The sequence below is a fragment of the Somniosus microcephalus genome, chromosome 9 (assembly GCF_052327205.1).
Source record: "Somniosus microcephalus isolate GS21.2 chromosome 9, FLI_Smic_1.0, whole genome shotgun sequence".
Classification (NCBI taxonomy): domain Eukaryota; kingdom Metazoa; phylum Chordata; class Chondrichthyes; order Squaliformes; family Somniosidae; genus Somniosus; species Somniosus microcephalus.
This window is the reverse complement of record NC_140995.1, coordinates 212,518,257-212,541,122: the sequence shown is the minus strand read 5'-3', so window position 1 is coordinate 212,541,122 and position 22,866 is coordinate 212,518,257. Positions and strand designations below refer to the sequence as shown.

General features: G+C 43.7%; 1 protein-coding gene and 1 long non-coding RNA gene across 4 annotated transcripts in view; one reads left to right on the top strand and one right to left on the bottom strand.

Moving 5' to 3' along the window:
• LOC147113002 (bcl-2-like protein 11) overlaps positions 1–22,866 on the top strand; it is a 50,475-nt gene that overhangs the window by 7,442 nt on the left and 20,167 nt on the right. For all 3 annotated transcript variants that reach the window (XR_015079609.1, XR_015079610.1, XM_085997865.1), the window contains exon 3: positions 3,936–4,075. Coding sequence is in view for 1 of the 3 variants with exons in the window: in XM_085997865.1 (XP_085853991.1) it covers positions 3,936–4,075 (140 nt within the window). In the remaining 2 variants the exon portion in view is untranslated. The remainder of the gene's footprint in view (positions 1–3,935; positions 4,076–22,866) is intronic.
• The window catches only part of LOC147113001 (uncharacterized), a 66,871-nt gene continuing 62,332 nt past the window's right edge, over positions 18,328–22,866 (bottom strand). The window contains exon 3 of the long non-coding RNA XR_015079611.1: positions 18,328–21,185. This is a non-coding gene — a long non-coding RNA (uncharacterized LOC147113001). The remainder of the gene's footprint in view (positions 21,186–22,866) is intronic.

The following is a 22,866-nucleotide window of genomic DNA, read 5'->3' as shown; positions in this document are numbered from 1 at the left end:
AGACAATTAGTGTTGATTCAAAACATAAGTGCTGTAAACATACATTGAAAAGCTATATTCCAACCTGGCTTGGGAAACTGCAGTCAAGGCCACTCAACCAAGTTGTCTTACTATAAGTTTTTAAAATTTAAACATTCTAGTCCTTTTAAGTGTTTATTAGGCAAAAAGACCTGTTAAGGACGTCACATAAGAGAACAAGAGCAAAACATTTGGTTCCCTTTTTTTTTTAGAAGCTGCTTTATTCTGTAACGTCAGATAGGGTGATTAGTTGCTCTGGCTTGAAGCACAAAAACATTGGCAGGGTCTTATGAATCATTTGGTAGGAGATCCCTCTCCCCCTTCAACAGGCGTGCATTTAAAAATGGTGTGATAAGAAAATGAGAGAGTGTGAGTTTTCCACACGACATGTGTTAACGCAGTATTCTTAACCTTTTTACGAGCCTATGCCTCATCTCTTTCCTCACATGCGGGGCTGGTGAATGTCAGACTTCTGTGCAACACAGCATAACATCACAAATTAAATGGTGCGTATATTTCTGTTTTATTAATTCAATCTTGGCTCTTCAACAAAAAAAAAATAGTTTCTCTACTTTAGCTATTGGTGCTGCCACAGAAAGACCTCGCTGAAAGCCCCAGATTAATTTCACTATTAACCACTTAACCACAGTATTAATTTCCTGAATTACTTAGCCTTTATAGTACAAAGTCAGCACGAGCTGGAAAACTGTTAGCATCGTAAGTGCATGGATCAAGTGATAAATTTTAACTCTGTTTTGCTAGCCGCACATCCCAGTTTCAGCCAAAGCTTGTGCTATCTCGGTTCACTCTGCTTTGATTTGATTGCCTTAGAGCTGACCCGGTAACCATTTTTTTTGTTCTGCTCACCTGAACTTGAAACTGCCTGCAACAGTCTTATTTAAACCAGCTTTCTTGTATAGGTCTGTCTAAACTGGCATTACTCAAAGCTGTGTTCATATGAAAATGAAATTTTAAACCAAGAGCAGACTTTCGGTAGATTGATTGAAAAGATAACCTCCCTTTGCTTGCCGAGGCTGTTGGTACCTCCATACATCTGTATTGAGTCAACATCCTCAACAGAGTGAAGACTGAGCAAACGTTTTTGGTCACAGCCGATCACCACAGTGCAACTGGAGCGCACATTGTATTGCAACAATGAGAGCAATCTTCTTTAATAGTGTTGTCAGTGTGAAGCCACTAACTGCATTTCAGAATTGTTAACTATTAATGTCTTTTTCTTTTTTCACCACTCATATCCAGTGAGAAGATTCCTCATTCTAACTCTTTATGCTACAACCCGTGGGTCACTGCTCCATGTACCATAGCTAATACAGTGCTGCAGTAGACTCTTCGTTTAGTACTGCGGAGAGCAGTTTCTGTCACATGCAGCATGTCTCCATTATATATGATAAAGACTGCGACAGGGCTCTTGTTAATGAGCAGTATAAAGCTTCTGCATGTTTTGAAAGCTGGGACGCCGATTCCGGAGTCAACAAGTTAACCTGTTGTACCTGTGGAGTGTTTCAATTTTTTTTTATGAGCATGTAACTAATTAATAGTGTGAATTTACTTGTTCTAGTTTATCATTACCAAAAAAAAAGTGAAGTTTACTTACCAAGGAAAACTGAAAGGCTCCCAGGATCTTAATTCCACCTCTTTGTGTCCTTTATGCTACAGTAATTAATATCAGGCACTCCTAATCTCTCTACTCTGCCTTTTTATAAGTAATCAGAATTTCCGCTCTTATTCCCTTTTGTCACTCAACAGTGTTATGTTTGCAATGGCACTGACCGACTGCATGTTGGAATTACAGCAAAATGAGCTGCCTACTGTTACTTTGGGAATTCATAAGACTACTTTTAACATTGTTGGGTTTGCAACTTATATTTCATTTCAATTACTAGTACTGTAGTGCCCAATACCCTGTTAACAAGTGGGACTAATATTCCTCATTTTTTGAATGTGTTGAATCCTTTACAACAACTTGCATTTATATAGCTCTCTGAACATAGTGAAACCTCCCAAGGTACTCACAGGAGCGTAATCAGGCAAAAATTGACACTGAGCCCAAGAAGCTGGGTAGGTTAGGATAGGTGACCACGGTCAAAGAGGTAGGTTTTAAGGAGGGTCTTAAAAGAGGAGAGAGAGAGAGAGACAAAGAGGTCTGGGGAGGGAATTCCAGAGTTTAGGCCCGAGACAGCTGAAGACACGGCCGCCAGTGGTGGGGCAAAGGGAGTGCGGGATGCACAAGAGGCCAGAGTTGGAGGAACGCAGAGTTGGAGGAGGTGACAAGAGATGGGGAGTTGGTGAGGCCAAGGAGGGATTTGAAGATGAGGGTGAGAATTTCATAATCGAGCCATTGGTGAACTGCGAGGCAATGTAGGTCGGCGTGCACAGGGGTGATGGGGACTTGGTGCAGGTTAGGATACAGGCAACAGAGTTTTACATGCTAAATAGACCAATACAAACTGTCATGAGATCCTCAACATAGACTTAACTTATTGTTTAATGGCAGATGTTTTACCAAGGCCCTGGTCTAAACCAATAGGAATTCACAGTGAAACAGTTCACATCTTTTATTGAGCACTAAGTAATAAGTGGGTAAGTCGAGGGCTTGATCTCAATTCAGCAGAAATCGTCAATCTCAGTCAGTGCACAATGAACTGGAAAAACACAAGAATGGTGCAATAAGGGGGCGCTCTCCTGAGGTGGAGGTCAACATAAAGTTATTGGAAGCACTGGAGAGATACCACCAATGCTGCCTCCGCAAGATCCTGCAAATCCACTGGCAGGATAGGCGCACCAACGTCAGTGTTCTTGCTCAGTCCAACATCCCCAGCATCGAAGCTTTGACCACGCTCGATCAGCTCCGATGGACGGGTCACATTGTCCGCATGCCCGATACGAGACTCCCAAAACAAGCGCTCTACTCGGAGCTCTGGCACGGCAAGAGAGCCCCAGGTGGGCAGAGGAAACGCTTCAAGGACACCCTCAAAGCCTCCTTGAAAAAGTGTAACATCCCCACCGACACCTGGGAATCCCTGGCCCAAGACCACACAAAGTGGAGGAGAAGCATCCGGGAAGGCGCCGAACACCTCGAGTCTCTTCGCTGGGAGCAAGCGCAGGCAGCGCTAGGAGCGCACATCAACCCAAGCACCCCACCCACCCGCCCCTTCAACCACCGTCTGCCCCACCTGTGACAGAGACTGTAGGTCCCGCATTGGAATAATCCGTCACCTGAGAACTCATTTTTAATGTGGAAGCAAGTCATCCTTGGTTCCGAGGGACTGCCTAAGAAGAAGGAGGAGAAGACTGAGTCAAGAGCAGAGGGAGTTTGTGTCTAGCTTGTGCTATAATTAACATGTGCAAATAGTTCCATTCTCCAACATTGAAATTCTGTACCCCGATATAAGTATAAAATGTAGGCATTTTAAAACAAAAAAAAAACCACCTTGCCAGAATTATAATTCAGCCCCCTGCTTTCTCCACCCCCCCCCCCCCCCCCCCCCACACACACACACACACTTTACAGTTACTGTTTTGGTAACACTCCTACTGGTGCATATGTTTTGCTATCCTATATTTGGAAGACATAAAAATATTTATTTCGGAAGATGCATTTAAAACACCAGACTTACAGTACCTAAAAAAGCATCAATAAAATCTTACTGTGGTGGAACGACTACATATACAATTGCTCTGATGTTAGAAAGTCGCCGCCACTATTTTTTACCTGGGTAAAACAGCTGCATGAACATGGCTTAAGCTCAAAAAATTGGATGTTGTTTCCATTCAGGTGCGGGTTCATATACCGAGCCCATGACAGGGACCTCGGCGCACACTGAGCTATGCTGCAAGTTCTCACATTTTTCATTGTCTTTGAGCACTGTACCTTTAAATTATTATTATTTTTGCAGACATAGAGAGAATACAACCGAACATTGGAATCCAGGGAAGGTCTCAGTCAGTCCCCATGGACGTGCCGCCCGAGGTATGGATCGGACAAGAGCTGCGGAGAATTGGTGATGAGTTCAACTCTCACTACCAAACAAGAAGGGTAATTAACCAATCTTAAGAGTATTTTTTGACATGCTTTTGTACCCTGTTACTAGTTCAGTGGTAATACTCTACAGTAAAATGACCATGCGTCACCCTTAAGGTGGAGCTTCATCAATATCAGAATAGGAACTGAGGATTATAGAGATAACTGATTTAGAAAGTGCTCGATGGGTCGAATCAGAAGACATGATCTTCTCTTTCATAGATTTTACCCAATCCAGCTACACTTCAGGGGCAAGTTCTGTAAACCTCCTCTCTTGAATCGCGCTGGGGTACTGTTGCATGGTTAGCAGTGGCAGAATTCTGGTACCTCACCCATGGAGCCATTCTTCAGTCATAAGTCTGAGTGTCAATTGACTATTCAACCACAAGAGGCATCATAACCCAGCCTGATCCCGTTTTCACCCGACGTTCCACACAAATACACTTTCACCAGGAATTGCTGGATATTGATCAGTAATGAGAATCATGTCCAGTTCTCTCCTTCCTACCCCAATGACACTTGTTCTTTGAGCCTTAGATGAGATGGGGAGGGTGATAGTGAGAGGCTCTGTATGTGCTTGTTCTTTGGGGAAAGTCCTAATGAAGTTTTAGATGATAAAGTAATGTAGGAACAATCAAATCACACATTTTTTTATCGCATAACTGTTAATGCATTTTACCGTGACGTACCAACAGCATAAACCAGAGTGCATTGTGAGAGGAGGCTATTACAAACCCGGCAACATTCGCTCTTCTGCTCTTCCTGGCAATGTCTAATGCCAGCCTTATCGAAAGCATCTGACATACTTGGCAAGAGCTCAGACCTAACCATGGCACTAGACCAGCATGTTAATGCCTTTTTTGTTAACCAAAACCACAATAATCATAACTGGTTCTCACTATAGGGGGAAAGGCAGATGGTACAATTTAGAATTGCATGGTATATTTGCAACTTTCTGTTTGTACTGTAAAAGGAATATTGTGGTATCTGTGCTAATGCATTTTATTCAGTAGAGTTTTGATTGTAACGCCATGATTTGGATCACTAATGCATCCTTCATGAGGATGTTACTCTAAAACAAGTTATTAATTGCAGCTTTCTTACTGGTGCATTGTAAAGGGTAGTTTTTTCCCTCTCTCCTTCCCACCATATTTTCCCTCCCCCACTGCTGAAGATGACTTCTTAGTAGTGGGATACAGTACTGTAGGTGCTGACAGTGCTCCTATACCCTGCCCAAGTGATCATTGTGCACGTGTGAGGCTAGGCTGTTCAACTATAGGGGCATCATGTACAAGCCAAATCCTGTTCTCACTTGCTGCCGATGGTGGTGGAATTTTCAGCAGGGGTCACTGGACAGCAATTAGGAATGAGAGCAATGTCAGATTTTTCCTGTCTCTGCTCTGTAGAGGGGGGGGGCACAGTGAAATTCTACTGCTTGGCCCATGATCAGCTAACAGCACAAACCAGGGAATTAAACCTGGGACCATCCTTGTCTGTGTGACTCAGCATCATTGGTGCCTTTAGCCATTGAACTATCAGGAGCTCCTGGACATAACCTTTTGATAGGATATTCCAGTCATTTATTAAGCTGATGAGTAAGCTATTTAAAAAAATTCTAATTACATTAACCAGGAGAAGTGATAGCAAAGAGGCTGATTTAGGTGATTTGCAGTTCATAAATACTGTTCGAGGTTTCTGTGACAGTCTGTACTGATTTTCTGTCATAGCATTAACAAGTACAACATTAACACAGATAGTGGGCGCCAGTGAGTTATCTTGAAATAAACCATCTTTTCGTAGCCACTAATTGTAAATTGCCGCAGTTAAGTTTTATTAAAATGTCTCCTCATGAACAAGGGTAGGACATTTATTTTCTACATTGAAAGAGGCTCAGCTGGCTAAAGCAGTGATTAGTTGAGCCCTACAAAACCAGGAAGGTTATAGGTTCGATCCCTGGTCTGGGCTGAATGACCTGAGCAGGGTGGCTCCAATTGGGCTCAATGCCCTCGGGTTAGTGAGGATAAATCAACAAGGGTGCCTGCTCCTGGTCACTCTCCAGCGACCCTTACTGGAAGCGTGTCGGTTGAAGATTGGCTGTGAGAGTCTTCCTCCCCCAGCGCAGTCTAATTAGCTACAAACAATGTCTCAGCTCACTCATGAAGAATAGGCATTGAGGGAGGTGCCTATGGAATCTATTGCAGCAAGGAGTGAATGCTTTCAGGAGGATAGGGGAAACATTGGTGGAGCTGTTAATAATACACTTGGTGAGTACATCCAGCATATTGAAAGATAAAATGTTCACTATATTCAAATAATTGAGCAGGTACTATTAGGATTTTTGAAAGTGGCTGTGAATCAAGGACACTTGTTCATAAAAAGTTAACTTTTTTCACATCCACTGTTTTGGAAATGACATTCGAGAATCACAAACCATCCATGAATTAATTATTCCATACTGTCATAAATTTGGATATTCCCTTTTTTTGTTCCTAAATTGTGTGCTCATGTTGTGATTCGATCATATGAATTTCTGTAAACTGATGTGCTTTCCCCGTATATAAGTATATGTTGGTTAACCACACGGGTTGTCCAGCTGTTGTCATTTTACTATTTGGTTGCAACATTTCTGCAGATTGCAACCCATTGTACTTGACTGTGTCTCTGCTGACTTGCCAAAGGGAGCCTTTAAACCCTGGAACAGCTTTATCGGGCAGCAGGTCTGTGAAAATTTGGCCATCTGATTGGATGGTTTAGATTTGCATAGCCAATTGTCTGACTAGATATTTTCACTCACAAAGGGAAGTACAGTATTGTGGTGTTAGTTTAGGATGTCACAGGGTGTAAGAGTATTGTGTGCACTAGTTCCGCGGGAGGGGATATAGAGCCGGTATAATGTGGACAAGGTGGAGAGCTTGAAAGAAAAGCAGAAATATAAATGAGACAGCAGGGTGAAAAATGTAGTAAAACAAAAAGAAATGTAATTTAAAAAGGTCAACAAGAGCACGCAATTTTAAAAAAATGTAATTTTCTTTTGTGTTGCTCTACCCCTTAAGAATCTACAGCTTGTTATCTGATATGTACTATCTGATATGTACAGTCGTTATTAATGACCTGCGATAGGAACTATTTTATGTTTTTGTAACCCTTGCCTGCCATGGGTCAGGTCAGTATAGGCCACAGACGTGGTTACACCTTCTGTATACCTGCGTGGTTGCATTTAGCAAAGAAGTAAAGAGTCCTTTAGCCAACACTCTTATTTGAATGTGCAACATTAACAGCGTTGGGCTCATGGAGAAGATGGTCTGGGAGAAAGGTTATTTATATATAATGCACCTACTCAGTTACTAGTTGAAACAGAAGATACCAGTGGAGAAAATTACATTCCAGGGAGGGAAAACCAGACATCATGGACTTCTTATTAGTGCACCTCAATATTTGCATTTACATAGGGCCTTATTATGCCAAAACATCTGAAAGCATTTCAGTTTGCACATTCTCCCCGTGTTTGCGTGGGTTTCCTCCGGGTGCTCCGGTTTCCTCCCACAGTCCAAAGATGTGCGGGTTAGGTTGATTGGCTATGATAAATTGACCCTTAGTGTTAGGGGGATTAAATGGGGATATGTGTTGGTGTGGGGATTGGGTGGGATATGTGTCGGTGCAGGCTCGATGGGCCGAAATGGCCTCTATCTGCACTGTGGGGTTTCTGTGATTCTGTGATTTAATTTAGCTTTGAAGTGCACTATTTCAGTGCAAGTATTGAGGTGCACCGTTGTTACATAGGATATACAGCACAGAAACAGGCCATTCAGCCCAACCAGTCCATGCCGGTGTTTATGCTCCACTCAAGCCTTCTCCCGTCTTTCCTCATCTAACTCTATCAGCATTACCCTCTATTCCCTTCTCCCTCATATGCTTATCTTAGCAATGGACAATCAGTGCACCCTTTTTTGGTGGGACTGGCTGAGAAAAATGTTGGTCAGGATAACAGAAAGAACTCATTGCTCTACAAATAGTGCCACATCATCTTTTACCATCTCATCACAAGGACGGTACATCTGACAGTGCAGCATTCCCCTAGTTCTGCATTGGAACGCCAGCCTAGACTGTGTGCTGCAGCCAAAACCTTCTGACCCAGTGGAGAGAGTGCTACCAAACTGACACTGTTAAACAAGTTGTTAGTTGATTACCAATCTTCTTTAACAATGGCTGGAGAGCAGTCAATAGGGTTGGACAGCTCCTTAATGCCAAACCACAGAAAAATGAAGAAAATGCATTGCTGTGGGGAGAGAATTGTATTTTTACTGACTTTCGTCACAAATCAAACCATATTTGCATCCAAGAGGGTGGTGCTTTTTGGGTGGAAAAACCTATAAACAGATTGTTTCTATTTGATGCGTATGAGATCACTTTCTGTCTAATACAGCTATGCCACACATACAAAAGAAAATCGTAAAGATTCTACCTCAAACTGATATTGTTTGCCATCTGTGGGACAGCTGCTCTGGTACATTAAGAATGTAAGATTAAAGCAGCTGTTGAACTTGCAATTAAAACTTGAGCCCATCGAGGGTTTATTTGCTTCAGTTTTCATTTGCGTCTTGTAAAGTAGCAGAAAGATAGTATCTTTTCCCTTCATATTAACTGGAGCTGCGATTGGATTCATACTGGACCATTCGCGATGCTGAGGAATTTGTGGATAACACGTTTGAGGAGTTGGTCACACCGCAGGCAAAGGTTGGACAGGCAGAAAGGGAAGGGGTGACCAACAGACAGAGTAGTAGGCGCAGGCAGGTAGTGCAGGGGTCAGATATACCGCTATGGATACTGATGGGGGGGATGGCTTATCAGAGGAAGGCAGCAGCAGCCAACTTCCTGGCACCAGGGGTGGCTCTGCTGCACAGGACGGGAGGAAAAAGAGCGGGAGAGCTATAGTAATAGGGGATTCTATTGTAAGGGGAATAGATAGGCGTTTCTGCGGCCGCAAACGAGACTCCAGGATGGTGTGTTGCCTCCCTGGTGCAAGGGTCAAGGATGTCTCAGAGCAGCTGCAGAACATTTTGGAAGGGGAGGGTGAACAGCCAGTTGTCGTGGTGCATATAGGCACTAACGATATAGGTAAAAAACGGGATGAGGTCCTAAAAGCTGAATATAGGGAGTTAGGAGGTAAATTAAAAAATAGGACCTCAAAGGTAGTAATCTCAGGATTGCTACCAGTGCCACGTGCTAGTTAGAGAGAGTAGAAATACAGGAAACTTTGTTATATCCGGCACCGACGGGACCGAGCTGTTGCCGATCTATCAAAACTGCCGGACATACAAAGTTAATGTTGAAGCATACGGAGGTTTTCATCTCCGTATCTGACAACAAACACTGTTGCTTATCAACAGCTTGTAAACAGTCGGCCCGTACCTTGGAAGCGTCTCTGTAGCTTAGCAACAGCTTCAGAGAGACTTTCCAGAGCCCGACTGTTGAAAACAAAGCCACGAGAAGAAAAAAAACCTAACAAAACGGCTCCTGATTTCTGCCGGTAGATCGAGGTTTCCGGACATACAACCTCCGGATAAACCAAAGTTTCCTGTAGAAGGATATTTCAGATGAATACGTGGCTGGAGGAATGGTGCAACGGGGAGGGATTCAAATTCCTGGGACATTGGAACCGGTTCTGGGGGAGGTGGGACCAGTTCAAACCGGACGGTTTGCACCTGGGCAGGGCCGGGACCGATGTCCTAGGGGGAGTGTTTGCTAGTGCTCTGGGGGAGGGTTTAAACTAAAATGGCAGGGGGTTGGGAACATGAACAGGGGGACAGAGGAAAGGGAAACAAGGATAAAAGCAAAAGATAGGAAGGAGAAAAACAAAAGTGGCAGTCAGAGAAATCAACGTTATAAATCAAACATGGCCACAGTAAATAATAATTCTAATAGGTCTAAGAGCATTAAAAAAACAAGCCTGAAGACTTTGGCCTAGAAATTCGGTGGGCTGCGCCACCAGTTAGCACCTAAAGAGGGCACTCAGTGGCTTTAGCGCCACTGGCCGCGCCTCCCGCGATATTTAGCTGGGGCGCTAATGGCGGCGTTAACCTGTTGCGCCGCCTCCGATGACGTCATCGGTGTGCGCAGCGCCCCGCTACCGCCCCAATCTCGATATTTGGCAGCGACCGCCTCTGTAGCGCCGTTCGCAAATGGCGCCCGGTTCACGGGGCCTTCCTGTGGTGGCAGTGGCGCAAATTAAGGTGGAGGTGCGGGGCGGCCGTTTTTTTCGGCGGCCGCCTGCCAGCACCTCTATCCCCGGCCTCCTGATCGCCCCCCGCGGCATTGCCGGCTGTTTTCCGAGAGCCCGGCACGTCTCCTCGGTGCCGGGCTCTTTTGTCGGCACTCGCGATCTCTGATCGCGCTGGTGCAGGCCCCTCCCCCTTAAGAATGGGAGGAAGGCCTGCAGTACCGCTGCGGCACGTTGCGCTGCGATATTCAGTTTCAGCGCCCTAAGAGGGACGCGGAGCGCCTCGAGCCTTGTCCCGTGTCCCTCTTGGGGCGCTCAAGCTGAATTTCCGGCGGTCGCTACTGCTCCAAACGCTGCGCTAAATCCGGCGCCCAGACGAGCTTGGCGCCCCGTTTGCGGCTCCACCCAATTTCTCCCCCTTTGTGTCTTAATGCAAGGAGCATTCGGAATAAGGTGGATGAATTAGCTGCACAAATAGAGCTACACAAATATGATTTGATTGGGATTACAGAAACATGGCTCCAGGGTGGCCAAGGCTGGGAACTCAACATCCAAGGGTATTCAATATTCAAGAAAGATAGGCAAAAAGGAAAGGGAGGTAGGGTAGCATTGCTAGTTAAAGAAGGGATTAACACAATTGTAAGGAAAGATATTAGCTCTGATGATGTGGAATCTGTATGGGTAGAACTGAGAAATACCAAGGGGCAGAAAACGTTAGTGGGAGTGGTATATAGACCTCCAACTAGTAATGCGGAGGTTGGGGATGGCATTAAAAGAGAAATTAGAGAAGCGTGCAATAAGGGCACAGCAGTCATCATGGGTGACTTTAATCTTCTACATATAGATTGGGCTAACCAAATTAGTAACAATACTGTGGAGGAGGAATTCCTGGAGTGTTTACGGGATGGTTTCCTGGACCAATATGTCGAGGAACCAACCAGAGATCAGGCCATCTTAGACTGGGTATTATGTAATGAGAAAGAATTAATTAGCAATCTTGTTGTACGAGGCCCCTTGGGTCGGAGCGATCATAATATGATAGAATTCTTCATTAAGATGGAGAATGAAGTAGTTGACTCAGAGACTAGGGTCCTCAATTTAAATAAAGGAAACTATGATGGTCTGAGGCGCGAGTTGGGTAGGATTGATTGGGGAATGTCACTCAAAGGGTTGACGGTGGATAGGCAATGGCAAGCATTCAAAGACTGCATGGATGAACTACAGAAATTGTTCATCCCAGTTTGGCATAAAATTAAAACAAAAAAGGTGACTCAACCGTGGCTAACAAGGGAAATTAGGGATAGCATAAGATCCAAGGAGAGGACATATAAATTGGCCAGAAAAAGCAGTAAACCTGAGGATTGGGAGCAGTTTAGGATTCAACAAAGGAGGACAAAGGGATTAATTAAGAAGGGGAAAATAGAAGACGAGAGTAAGCTTGCAGGGAACATAAAAACTGACTGTAAAAGCTTTTATAGATATGTGAAGAGAAAAAGATTGGTGAAGTCAAACGTAGGTCCCTTGCACTCAGAATCAGGGGAATTTATAACGGGGAACAAAGAAATGGCAGACCAATTAAATACATATTTTGGTTCTGTCTTCACAAAGGAGGACACAAATAACCTCCCAGAGATGTCAGGGAACATAGGGTCTGATGAAGGGGAGGAACTGAAAGAAATCAGTATTTGTAAGGAAATGGCGTTAAGGAAATTGATGGGACTGAAGGCCGATAAATCACCAGGGCCTGATAATCTACATCCTAGGGTACTTAAGGAAGTGGCCCTAGAAATAGTAGATGCATTGCTGATCATCTTCCAACATTCGATGGAATCTGGAACAGTACCCATGGATTGGAGGATAGCTAATGTTACCCTACTATTCAAAAAAGGTGGTAGGGAGAAAACGGGGAATTACATTAAGCCTGAAATCGGTAGTGGGGAAAATGCTAAGAGTCCATTATAAAGGATGTAATAGCTGAGCACTTGGAAAACAGTGACCGGATCGGACAAAGTCAACATGGATTTACAAAAGGTAAATCGTGCTTGACTAATCTACTGGAATTTTTTGAGGATGTAACTGGTAAAATAGATAAGGGAGAACCAGTGGATGTGGTATATTTGGACTTTCAGAAGGCTTTCGATAAGGTCCCACATAAGAGGTTAGCGTGTAAAGTTAAGGCACATGGGATTGGGGGCAAAGTATTGACTTGGATAGAAAACTGGTTGGCAGACAGAAAGCAAAGAGTTGGAATAAACAGGTCTTTTTCCGAGTGGCAGGCAGTGACTAGTGGGGTACCGCAGGGATCGGTCCTTGGACCCCAGCTATTCACAATATATATTAATGACCTAGACGAGGGAACTAGATGTAATATCTCCAAATTTGCAGACGACACAAAGCTGGGTGGGCGTGTGTGCTGTGAGGAGGATGCCGGGAAACTCCAGGATGATTTGGACAGGTTGGGTGATTGGGCAGAAGCATGGCAGATGCAATATAACGTGGATAAATGTGAGTTTATCCACTTTGGTGGCAAAAACAGGAAGGCAGATTATTATCTAAATGGCAATAGATTGGGCGAAGGGGAAGTGCAACGAGACCTGGGTGTCCTTGTGCACCAGTCGCTGAAGGTAAGCATGCAGGTGCAGCAGGCGGTTAAGAAGGCAAATGGTATGTTGGCCTTCGTAGCGAGAGGCTTTGAGTACAGGAACAAGGATGTCTTGCTGCAGTTGTACAGGGCCTTGGTGAGACCACATCTTGAGTATTGTGTGCAGTTTTGGTCGCCTTATCTGAGGAAGGATGTTCTTGCCATGGAAGTAGTTCAGCGAAGATTCACCAGGCTGATACCTGGGATGGCAGGTATGACGTATGAGGAGAGATTGGGTCGATTGGGCTTGTACTCGCTGGAGTTTAGAAGAATGAGAGGGGATCTCATTGAAACTTATAAAATTCTGACAGGACTGGACAGACTAGATGCAGGAAGGATGTTCCCGATGGTCGGGGAGTCCAGAACCAGGGGTCACAGCCTAAGGATAAAGGGTATGCCATTTAGGACAGAAATGAGGAGGAATTTCTTCACCCAGAGAGTGGTGAACCTGTGGAATTCTCTACCACAGAAGGCAGTAGAGGCCAATTCATTAAATATATTCAAGAAGGAGTTGGATATATTTCTTAAGGCTAAAGGGATCAAGGGGTATGGGGAGAAATTTGGATGATTAGCCATGATCACATTGAATGGCGGAGCAGGCTCGAGGGGCCGAATGGCCTACTCCTGCTCCTATCTTCTATGTTTCTATATTAAGGGACTGTAGACGCAGGGTCGCTGGTTTACAGTGACCCAGTAAGTCAAATGCTGGTGTTATTATTTGGGATATTAGGATTTTTACCACCACAGTTCTGTCGATTGGTGACCTCAGCCAGCGTCTATAAGGAGGCTGCTATTACCTGTAATGAGGACCTGGTTAGGGTAACTGAGTCGGCCAAATTCTGTTTTCATTACATGGGATTCCACCATTTGTCAGGTGTGTTTTGGGGATTATGTTGCATATTTCTTGTTTAAAATCATGAAGAAACTGAAACCAGAGGCGTTGGCAATAAGTAATCAACTACATTTTCTTCCCCTCAGTACTTACAGTAAGTAGCATATCTCACTTAGGCCACTTTCCATAACAGTTCCTCACATAACCTTAGATCCCAGTGGAATGTAAGCTTTCCTTTAACTTTTCACAATCACTGGAAAACAAATAGGGGCTAGTTAACAACTGCTTAACTTTTGGCCATTATCACCTTGGCACTACATCTAGAATCAGGGTCCCAATACATTGCCATCTTTCCACATCTCTTTGGCAGTTTATTTTTAAGGGGACTGAGATTTCAAAATAAACATGTCTAATGGTAAAAAGTCTTTAATTTTATTGATGTTCCCCACATCAATCATTTTTCTTCTCTTTTTGGGCCCTCTCCGGCTCATACAAGCCTCTTTCAGATTTCCAGGACATACATGCAAGCAACCATATTGCCCTGTCTCTCTTTTTTTCCCCTTCCATTCCCCTCATGGGAAAGCTGGTCACGCTCACATCAATGACACGTCATTTTACATATCTTTAGACTTTGCTCCCACTTGTGCAATCATTTTAATTTCAGAAATCGTTTGGCCTTTGACTCAAGTTGAACTGATTACATTCTGTCTAAATATTCCCATTGTCTAAAAATAGAAGCCACAATGATTATTTTTAATACAGTTCATTGAATGTGACCACTTAGAAGGATTACACACAACAATTGTTACTGTATTTAAAAAGAAAATATAAACTGCAAATACTAGCCTGTAGTATTTGTATCTACTCCAGGCTTTGAATGACTGCAGGTGAAGCTCTTCTGTGATGAAGATCCAATTCTTCAGTCCAGTTTTTTAGTTGCAACATGTTAACATGTCATTTTCCAGGTTTTCTTTCGCTTCCATTGCACCATCTTCACTGGCTGTGCCTCTTTTCACTCTGGTTTGTCTCTGTTGCAATTCTGAGTATACAAACACTTGGTTTGCAGAACTCATCATTTGGACTTGAAGGGACATTCCATATTATTCTTCTACAAACCCAAGCAACAAGATACAGTTCAGCAATAAAAACTGCTGCAGTTATAACCTGAACGTGAACTTAGAAAGGATGAAGCTCTTTTCCCGTAATGGTTCATAAGAACATAAGAATTAGGAGCAGGAGTAGGCCATACGGCCCCTCGAGCCTGCTCCGCCATTCAATAAGACCATGGCTAACCTTCGACCTCAACTCCACTTTCCCGCCCGATCTCCATATCCCTTGATTCCCCTAGAGTCCAAAATATCGATCTCAGCCTTGAATATACTCAATGACTGATCATCCATAGCCCTCTGGGGCAGAGAATTCCAAAGATTCACAACCCTCCAAGTGAAGAAATTCCTCCTCATCTCAGTCTTAAATGGCCGACCCCTTAAACTGAGTTCAGTGGGGAAGTGCACTGACTGGTCATGCAGACTAGGAGGGTCCCAAGTTGGATCTCTGGTCTGTGCTGTCTTAGCTAATCTAAGCCAGGGCAGAGGTAGGGGCACTACAATAGGACTCAGCAGTCTAGATAGGAGGAAAAAGAATCAGCCAGGGCTTCAGCACCTGGTAACTATTCAGTGGTGCTTGTTGGAAAGCATGTTCTCGTGGACTTCAGATAAGGACAGATTCAGTATTGGCTTTCCTCCATGGTTAAATAGCCTACTAGCACTCAGAGGGCAATTTTAACCTAACCCGCCCATAGCGAAACTGACGGGATCGGGAGCAACGGCGGTTTTACACCCCGTCCGGTTTTACTCCATTAAAGCCAGTGGAGACTAATAATTGGGCGGTGCGTCAAACCAGCATTCCACCTGATCCCATGGGATTCCCGCCCCGCACGTTAGTTTAACATTACCCACTTAGTATCTATGCTCCGACAATGAGAATATACACTTGGCTGTGATACCAGAAGGGTTTTGCTACTCGAGGAATCACAACTCACTATCTGGAGCCGGTGTGTAAATAGGTGGTTGGGATGGGGAGGAGGAGAGGGAAACTGGTTTGGAGCGTTTTTGACACTTTTATGTACTTTGGCTTCACAGGCTTAGAAAGTGATGGCTTTGAGGTGCAGTCTATTTGTAGTCAGTGTGGTGGCCCAGCATATTTTTGTGGCAGTGTTTGCGCCACAGAGATGCAGCAGCATGTGGGCTCACAAACGTGGTTTCATAAATAACAGAGGCTTGTTCTGGTTCCTAAGATCAACAGACGAAAGTCACCGAAGGCCAAGCAGACAAGAGAAAATAATGGTTGCTCACCAGCAGTGGCTCTCAGTTTAACTTCTGTGCTATTATTTTGTTAGAGGGCAAGGAGCAAGTCATTTGGCTGCCCTCCTGGCCCGGGAATGGTGAGAAAGTGCACTCTTTAAGGCGGGGGGGCGGGGGGGGGAGCCAAAAATAGCAGCCAACACAGATAGGATACAGCCAGCGGCATGAGCAGACAAGTGCACTGATGTACTGCACCACTGAATGGATACGTTTAGGCTCTCCCAAGGATTCCGCCATGGTGTGCTTCTACAGTCAACGGGGAATTCCTTCCTCATAATTCACGAAGGGTGTTTCGAGAGTGAAACAACTGCAGGTTCAATAGGCTGAAGTTTGGGAATAGTTTGCCTGCTAAGCCTCTAGGTCAGGGAATGGTTGTGAATAAGCTTTTTTTTAAAATGATTGAGGGAAACTTAAAAAAATAAAAGTAATGAATATAGTGCAATCCAGATCTAACCACATCTTAAATTATGGATCTGGGCTAAAGTACTTGTTAATGCCTTTGTCATAAAGATAACATTGCTCTGAAAGTTTGGATTTTTGGGGGGAAGGGAATAACTGCATCACCGCAGTCGTCTTGACCATTAATCAGTTTTACTCGATTGGCCCATGGGAAAGCCCATGCATGAGTGAGCCGCGAAACAGGTTGATAGAGGAAAGACCCAGAGTGAGGAAGGCACAGAAACTTCAGCCTTGTCTTGGAATACCAGTAACATAACTTTGTAAAACCAAGGCCAGTCAAACCATAGTCACCTTCCTTCCCAGACACGTCTGAAAGTGGAATTCCCACCATTTTTCAGAACAACCTTGAAGGACTGAGCTGAAACAAATTCCTATTTTAAAATGTGATACATACATACATAGCAGATTTGGATTTCTAAATGCCTTTTAAAAAATATTTGGCAATCCCTTTCAACGATGGTTGCACACTCATTGCCAGTCACATTAACAAGCACTTCCACCAGCTTTTCAAATTATCTGTCTTTTTAAAAAAAATACAATATGCACATCCCCACAAAAGCAGCCTCGTGAAAGTTTGCCCTGCAGCCCTTGATGCACAGGGCAGAGTTTCAGTTGCCGAGTGCTCCAGAAACGGCGCCTCCTGGAAAAGCTTTCCAAGAGGGAGACAATGCATCTTTAAGGACGACCGTCAAATTAGAATGACCTTTCTGTGTAACCTGTGGCAATTATTAGTGTCGCGCAGTAAGATGGGTAATTTGCAGCGCCCGTTTAAAAACCCTAATCTGTTGCGTGTGTATATGTACTGTGCTTTAAAAAAACACATACATTTGTTACAATTTGGTCTTGTTAATAATGACGATCCCATTTTCAAATTAGAATAGATATAAAGATTTTTCTTTAAAAGCTGGAGCTGTGCTGTGTTTACTTTCTCTTCTTAACCTGTAAACATTTTTTTGTGAATTTTGGACAACAACAAGATGTTATATTTTACAACGTTGGGTTCTGATGAGCATCTGTGGAGCCCTTGTTTGGCCTCTGTTTGATGTAGGCAGAAACATCGAGTGAGGCCAGGAGTAGAAAATGAGGGGAGGATTGGACAGACGTATATATGAGAATTGGAAAAGATCAAAGTCAGCGAGCAGAAGTAGTTCAAAATTGTTGGTAATGTAAGGGGTTAGAGGGTGAATATATGAAAAGTTAATACGCGGTGCCATTGCAAAGTCAGATTCATGGTTCCCTGCTGATTGTAGGAATCCCTTTAATAAGTGCAACACTTGAGCATCATTGTGCAGTAGTAGGATGTGGATTAATGTCCTTAAGCCCCCTCATGTAGCTATGGGGCGATGTAGAGCAGAGGTCAAGCTCTTCCACAGTTATACACAGCTGCTCTCACAAACCTCATAGGGAGTTGTCTTGGAGCAGCAGAGGGCTAGGATGAGATAGTTGTCTTAAGTTGGGATGAAACACGGCAGGGATACCCAAGAAGGGGAGAAAATACCTTAAAAACGGAATGTTATTTTAAATGAAGTGGATTTTTTTCTTTTTAAAGGAGCACTTCAGGCTTGACAGTTTGTCAGTCTGTACATTTTATGAATACTAATAGATGTCATGTTGTGATGCTCATGGTAAACTGGATAATACTGCTGTTTTGAAATGACAGCAGTGTTAAACTATATAACGCACTGTAGGTATTCGGGTTCACCGATGTAGGTATTGGACGAATGCCTACTTAATAATCGAGTTCGACTCCAGGAGAACAATCAAAAAGGTTTTTAATGCAGGAACAGAGGAATTCTAACAGGTTGCAGAACTAGGTACAGGAGAGCTATAAAATAGGTCTTCACCAGACGGAGACGCCACGAGGACTGAGTAGGCAGTCCCGTGGATTGCGTAATGACGTCATCGCGTTCTTCCCGCACTTGGGTAGTCACGTGACTTGCGTGATGACATCATCGCGTTTGCCCACGCTTGGGACGGTCACGTGATGTTCGACGTGACGTCATCGCGCTCGCCCGCATCATCGCGTTCGCCCGCGCTCCCAAAGGAGGAAAGCCCCGCACCGGCTACATCGTTACGTTAAAGGGAATTATGTACGGTAAGTAAGGGACACTCGGTGGTACCGCTACAGCACAATGTATTAGTCTGCTACTAAGGTGGTGATGTGTTTAAGTGGCCAGTCATTTTACGGGCACAAAGTTCAATTGCAGTAAGTAAACAAAGAGGGTGAGGTCAGTCAGAGTTTAATTGCTATTTCGTGAGGGAAGTTTGCAGATTAAAACTTGCTTGTAAATTTCTGGTTTCAGGTCAGAAAAACAGCATGAACTAACCAACTTTCTTTTTTATGTACTTTTTACACTGAATCATAAAATTAGACGGAACAGAAGGGCCATTCGGCTCATCATGTCTGTGCCGGCTCTGTGAAAGAGCTATCCAATTAGTCCCATTCCCCTGATTTTCCCCATAGCCCTGCAAATTTTTCACCTTCAAGTATATATCCAGTTCCCTTTTCAAAGTTACGATTGAATCTGCTTCCACCATCCTTTCAGGCAGTGCATTCCAGATTATAACAACTTGAACCGTGATGAATGCTCTTAAGAACAATTATGTAGATAATATGAAGTTTTTTAAGATCCTCAGGTGCTTCATGAGTTAAGCACAATTTAACCACATTGGGTAAAATACTGTATTTAAAATTGGAAAATTATGTTTTGCTAGATTGGTGTAGGATGCAATCTCCATGAATTAAAATTTACCACATTTAAATCCTGAATCCTCTATTTCCAGATCAAACTCATAACATAGAGCAAGCAATGCCTAGGTTTGTTTCTTCTTGTCAATTTTCTCCCTCATTTCTCAAAAGACTGGATGTCCTCCAATACTTCACTCTACTTATGGGTCAGCTGTGGCTCAGTGGGTAGCACACCCGCCTCTGAAGTCAGAAGGCTGTGGATTCAAGTCCCACTCCAGGGACTTGAGCACATAAAGCTAGGTTGACACTCCAGTGCACTACTGAGGGAGTACTGCACTGTCAGAGGTGCCGTCTTTTGGATGAGACGTTAAACCGAGGCCCCGTCTGCTCTCTCAGGTGGATGTAAAAGATCTCATGACACTTTCGAAGAAGAGCAGGGGACTGTCCTGGCCAATATTTAATCCCTCAACCGACATAACAAAAACAGATTATCTAGTCATTGTCACATTGCAGTTTGTGGGAACTTGCTGTGTGCAAATTAGCTGCCGCGTTTCCCACATTATAACAGTGACTGCACTTCAAAAGTACTTCATTGGCTGTAAAGCGCTTTGAGACGTCTGGTGGTCGTGAAAGGCGCTATATAAATGCAAGTCTTTCTAATTGCCATTATTCATGTTTGAGCCTTGCCAGTGAATGTCAGCTGGGATTTGACCACACGGGGCGTCAGAGCTGAACCCGACACACACACATAAGGAGGAGTGGGAACCCTGGCCAGTTTCCCTCTCCCTAAAGCAGAGGTGCTGAGGCCTATTGTCGTGCCCCCTACAGCTGCCTCAGGTATAGATCAGCACAGACAGAAGATCGAACCTGGAACCTCAAGCTATTGGAGAACATGGCGTTTCTGCTAAACTAATGCCTTGTACAGTAAACTTTCAAAACACTTTTTTTTCCTGCTCTATGAAGTGGGAATTTACCTGCTCATTCTGTACAAGGTGTGAACGTAATGTAATCTGCTCCTGTGATGCTGTGTGAGGGGAGAAATGCTGTACTACAGCCTCTGTTTTTGTTACTGCCTGTGTGATCAATCAAGCATAAGCAAACTGCCTCTCTCAAATGTGCCTTGTCAAATTAATTTTGCGCAGCACTGCTGGCAGCCTCAAGTTGTATGAAATAAACCCTGATCTGCGGCAGTTATGACCAGCATATTTTTGGCATAAGATAAAGCAAAGTGTTGTGATCAATAGAGAATGGTAAATGTTTTGAAGGGAATTATAAAGCTGAAAACTGACTTGAGTCATTGATGATGTCCCAAACCACAAGTGTACACCTCAGTGAGTTAATGATAGCATAGAGATTGTGTAGTTTCTACTACAGGAAACTTTTTTTTATCTGGCACCGATGGGACTGACGCGGTGCCAGTTCATCAAAAATTCCGGATAACCAAAAGCTATAGTAAAAGATACGGAGAGCTGAGAGCTCCGTATAAAGCAACAAACCCTGTTGCTTAGCAACAAGTGCAGAACAATGGCCACAAGTTCCAAGCATCTCAGTAGCTTAGCAACAGCTGCAGCCACACCCTTGCACAGCAACAGATCGAGGAAGGCAAGTACAATATGAAGTAAAACTTACCTGAACCTACTCCTGAATTTTGCCGGTTAACCGAGATTTCCGGTTATTTAGGTGCCAGTAAATCGAAAGTTTCCTGTACTGCCTTCTCTTGGATTGTTACAGTCACAGATAGAAGTGACATGATAGGATCACAGCAGTTTGGTCCATCCTGTTTGCTCTTTACTGGAGCATTCCAAAACTAATCCCACTGACTCGAACATTCCTCGTAGCCCTGTATCTTCCTCTGTTTCACTTTTCCCTTAAAAATGCAGTGGTCTCTGCCTCAATCGCTTCCTGCTGCAAAGCATTCTATGCCCTGCGTAAAGAGAGAAAAAGAAAGACTTGCATTTATATAGCACCTTTCACAACCACCGGACGTCTCAAAGCACTTTATAGCCAATGAAGTACTATTTGAAGTGTAGTCACTGTTTAATGTGGGAAACTCAGCAGGCAATTTGCACACAGCAAGCTCCCACAAACAGCTTTGTGATAATGACCAGATCATCTGTTTTTGTTCTGTTGATTGAGGGATAAATATTGACCAGGACACCGGGGAGAACTCCCCCGCCATGCAATCTTTTACATCCACCTGAGAGAGCGGACAGGGCCTCGGTTTAACGTCTTATCCGAAAGACGGCACCTCCGACTGTGCAGCACTCCCACAGCACTGCACTGGAGTGTCCAACCTAACTTTATGTGCACAACGTCCCTGGAGTGGGACTTGAACCCACAACCTTCTGACTCGGAGGCGAGTGTGCTACCAACTGAGCCACAGCTAACATAAATAAATTTCTCTCTTAACTTCTTTCCTCAGTCGCTCAGTGACAATTTTAAATTGATTGTTCCTCATCGTTGGCTCCCCAACCAGATAAAATAGTCTTTCCCTATTTACCCTATCAAAAACCTCTCCTGATTTTCAAACCTCTACTAAATCTTCTCTTCGCTTTCTCTGCTATCTCAAGTTTCTCCTCATGACTATAGATTCCCATCCATGGTGTATCTACGCCGCGGGCTTTCTATGGCTTTAATGTCCTTTTTATAATGGGTGTTCTAACTGTGGCCCAATAATGTCTTGTACAGATTTCTCAATACTCGGCTTTTTTCGGTTTAATCCACCTACACTTTCAAGGAATTATGTAATTGAACTACTAGGTATCCCGGTTGCTCCACAGTCTTTCCATTGAGTATATACTTTTGGTTTTCCACCCAAAAATGTATGATGTCACACTTCTTCATATTAAATTGCCTGCCCATTCCGCTAACCTGCCGAAGTCTTTTACAGTCTGCCTAACCGTTTGCCAAATCCCTTACTTTGGTGTCAGCAGCAAGTTTTGATACGTGTTCCTTGTGCCTAAGTCCAAATTAACTATATATAGGACAAACAAAAAATGCTGGAAACACTCAGCAGGTCAGGCAGCATCTGTGGAGAGAGAAACAGAGTTAACGTTTCAGGTCGACGACCATTCGTCAGAACTGGCGGCAGGTCGGCAGTTCTGACGAAAGGTCATCGACCTGAAACGTTAACTCGGTTTCTCTCTCCACAGATGCTGCCTGGCCTGCTGAGTATTGCAGCATTTTCTGTTTTTATTTTAGATTTCCAGCATCCGCAGTATTTTGCTTTTGTATATATAGGACAAACCCAATACTGACCTCTGGGGTTGATGAATTGATTAATAGAAATGTTGTTATGTACAAGTTGACAACTGCATTGGAAGAAAGACTTAAGAAACTCACTCCACAAAGCCACTTAGTGACTGGAGCCTGCAACTGCATTGTGACAGTTGACATAAAAAAAGTTAAAAGGGAAATGTTGGCAGAAAAGCGTGACCAAAAATTGTGACAAAACAAAGTAAGGTTTGCGGCCAGCAAGTGCATGCCTTACTCAGGGTTTTTAATCAACTATATAGTTAGTTATTATAGTTTGTATAGTTCAAACATTTACTGATTGATATGCTACTTGCTATGTTTCACAAAGAAAGTTTGTATTTTGAAGCGTG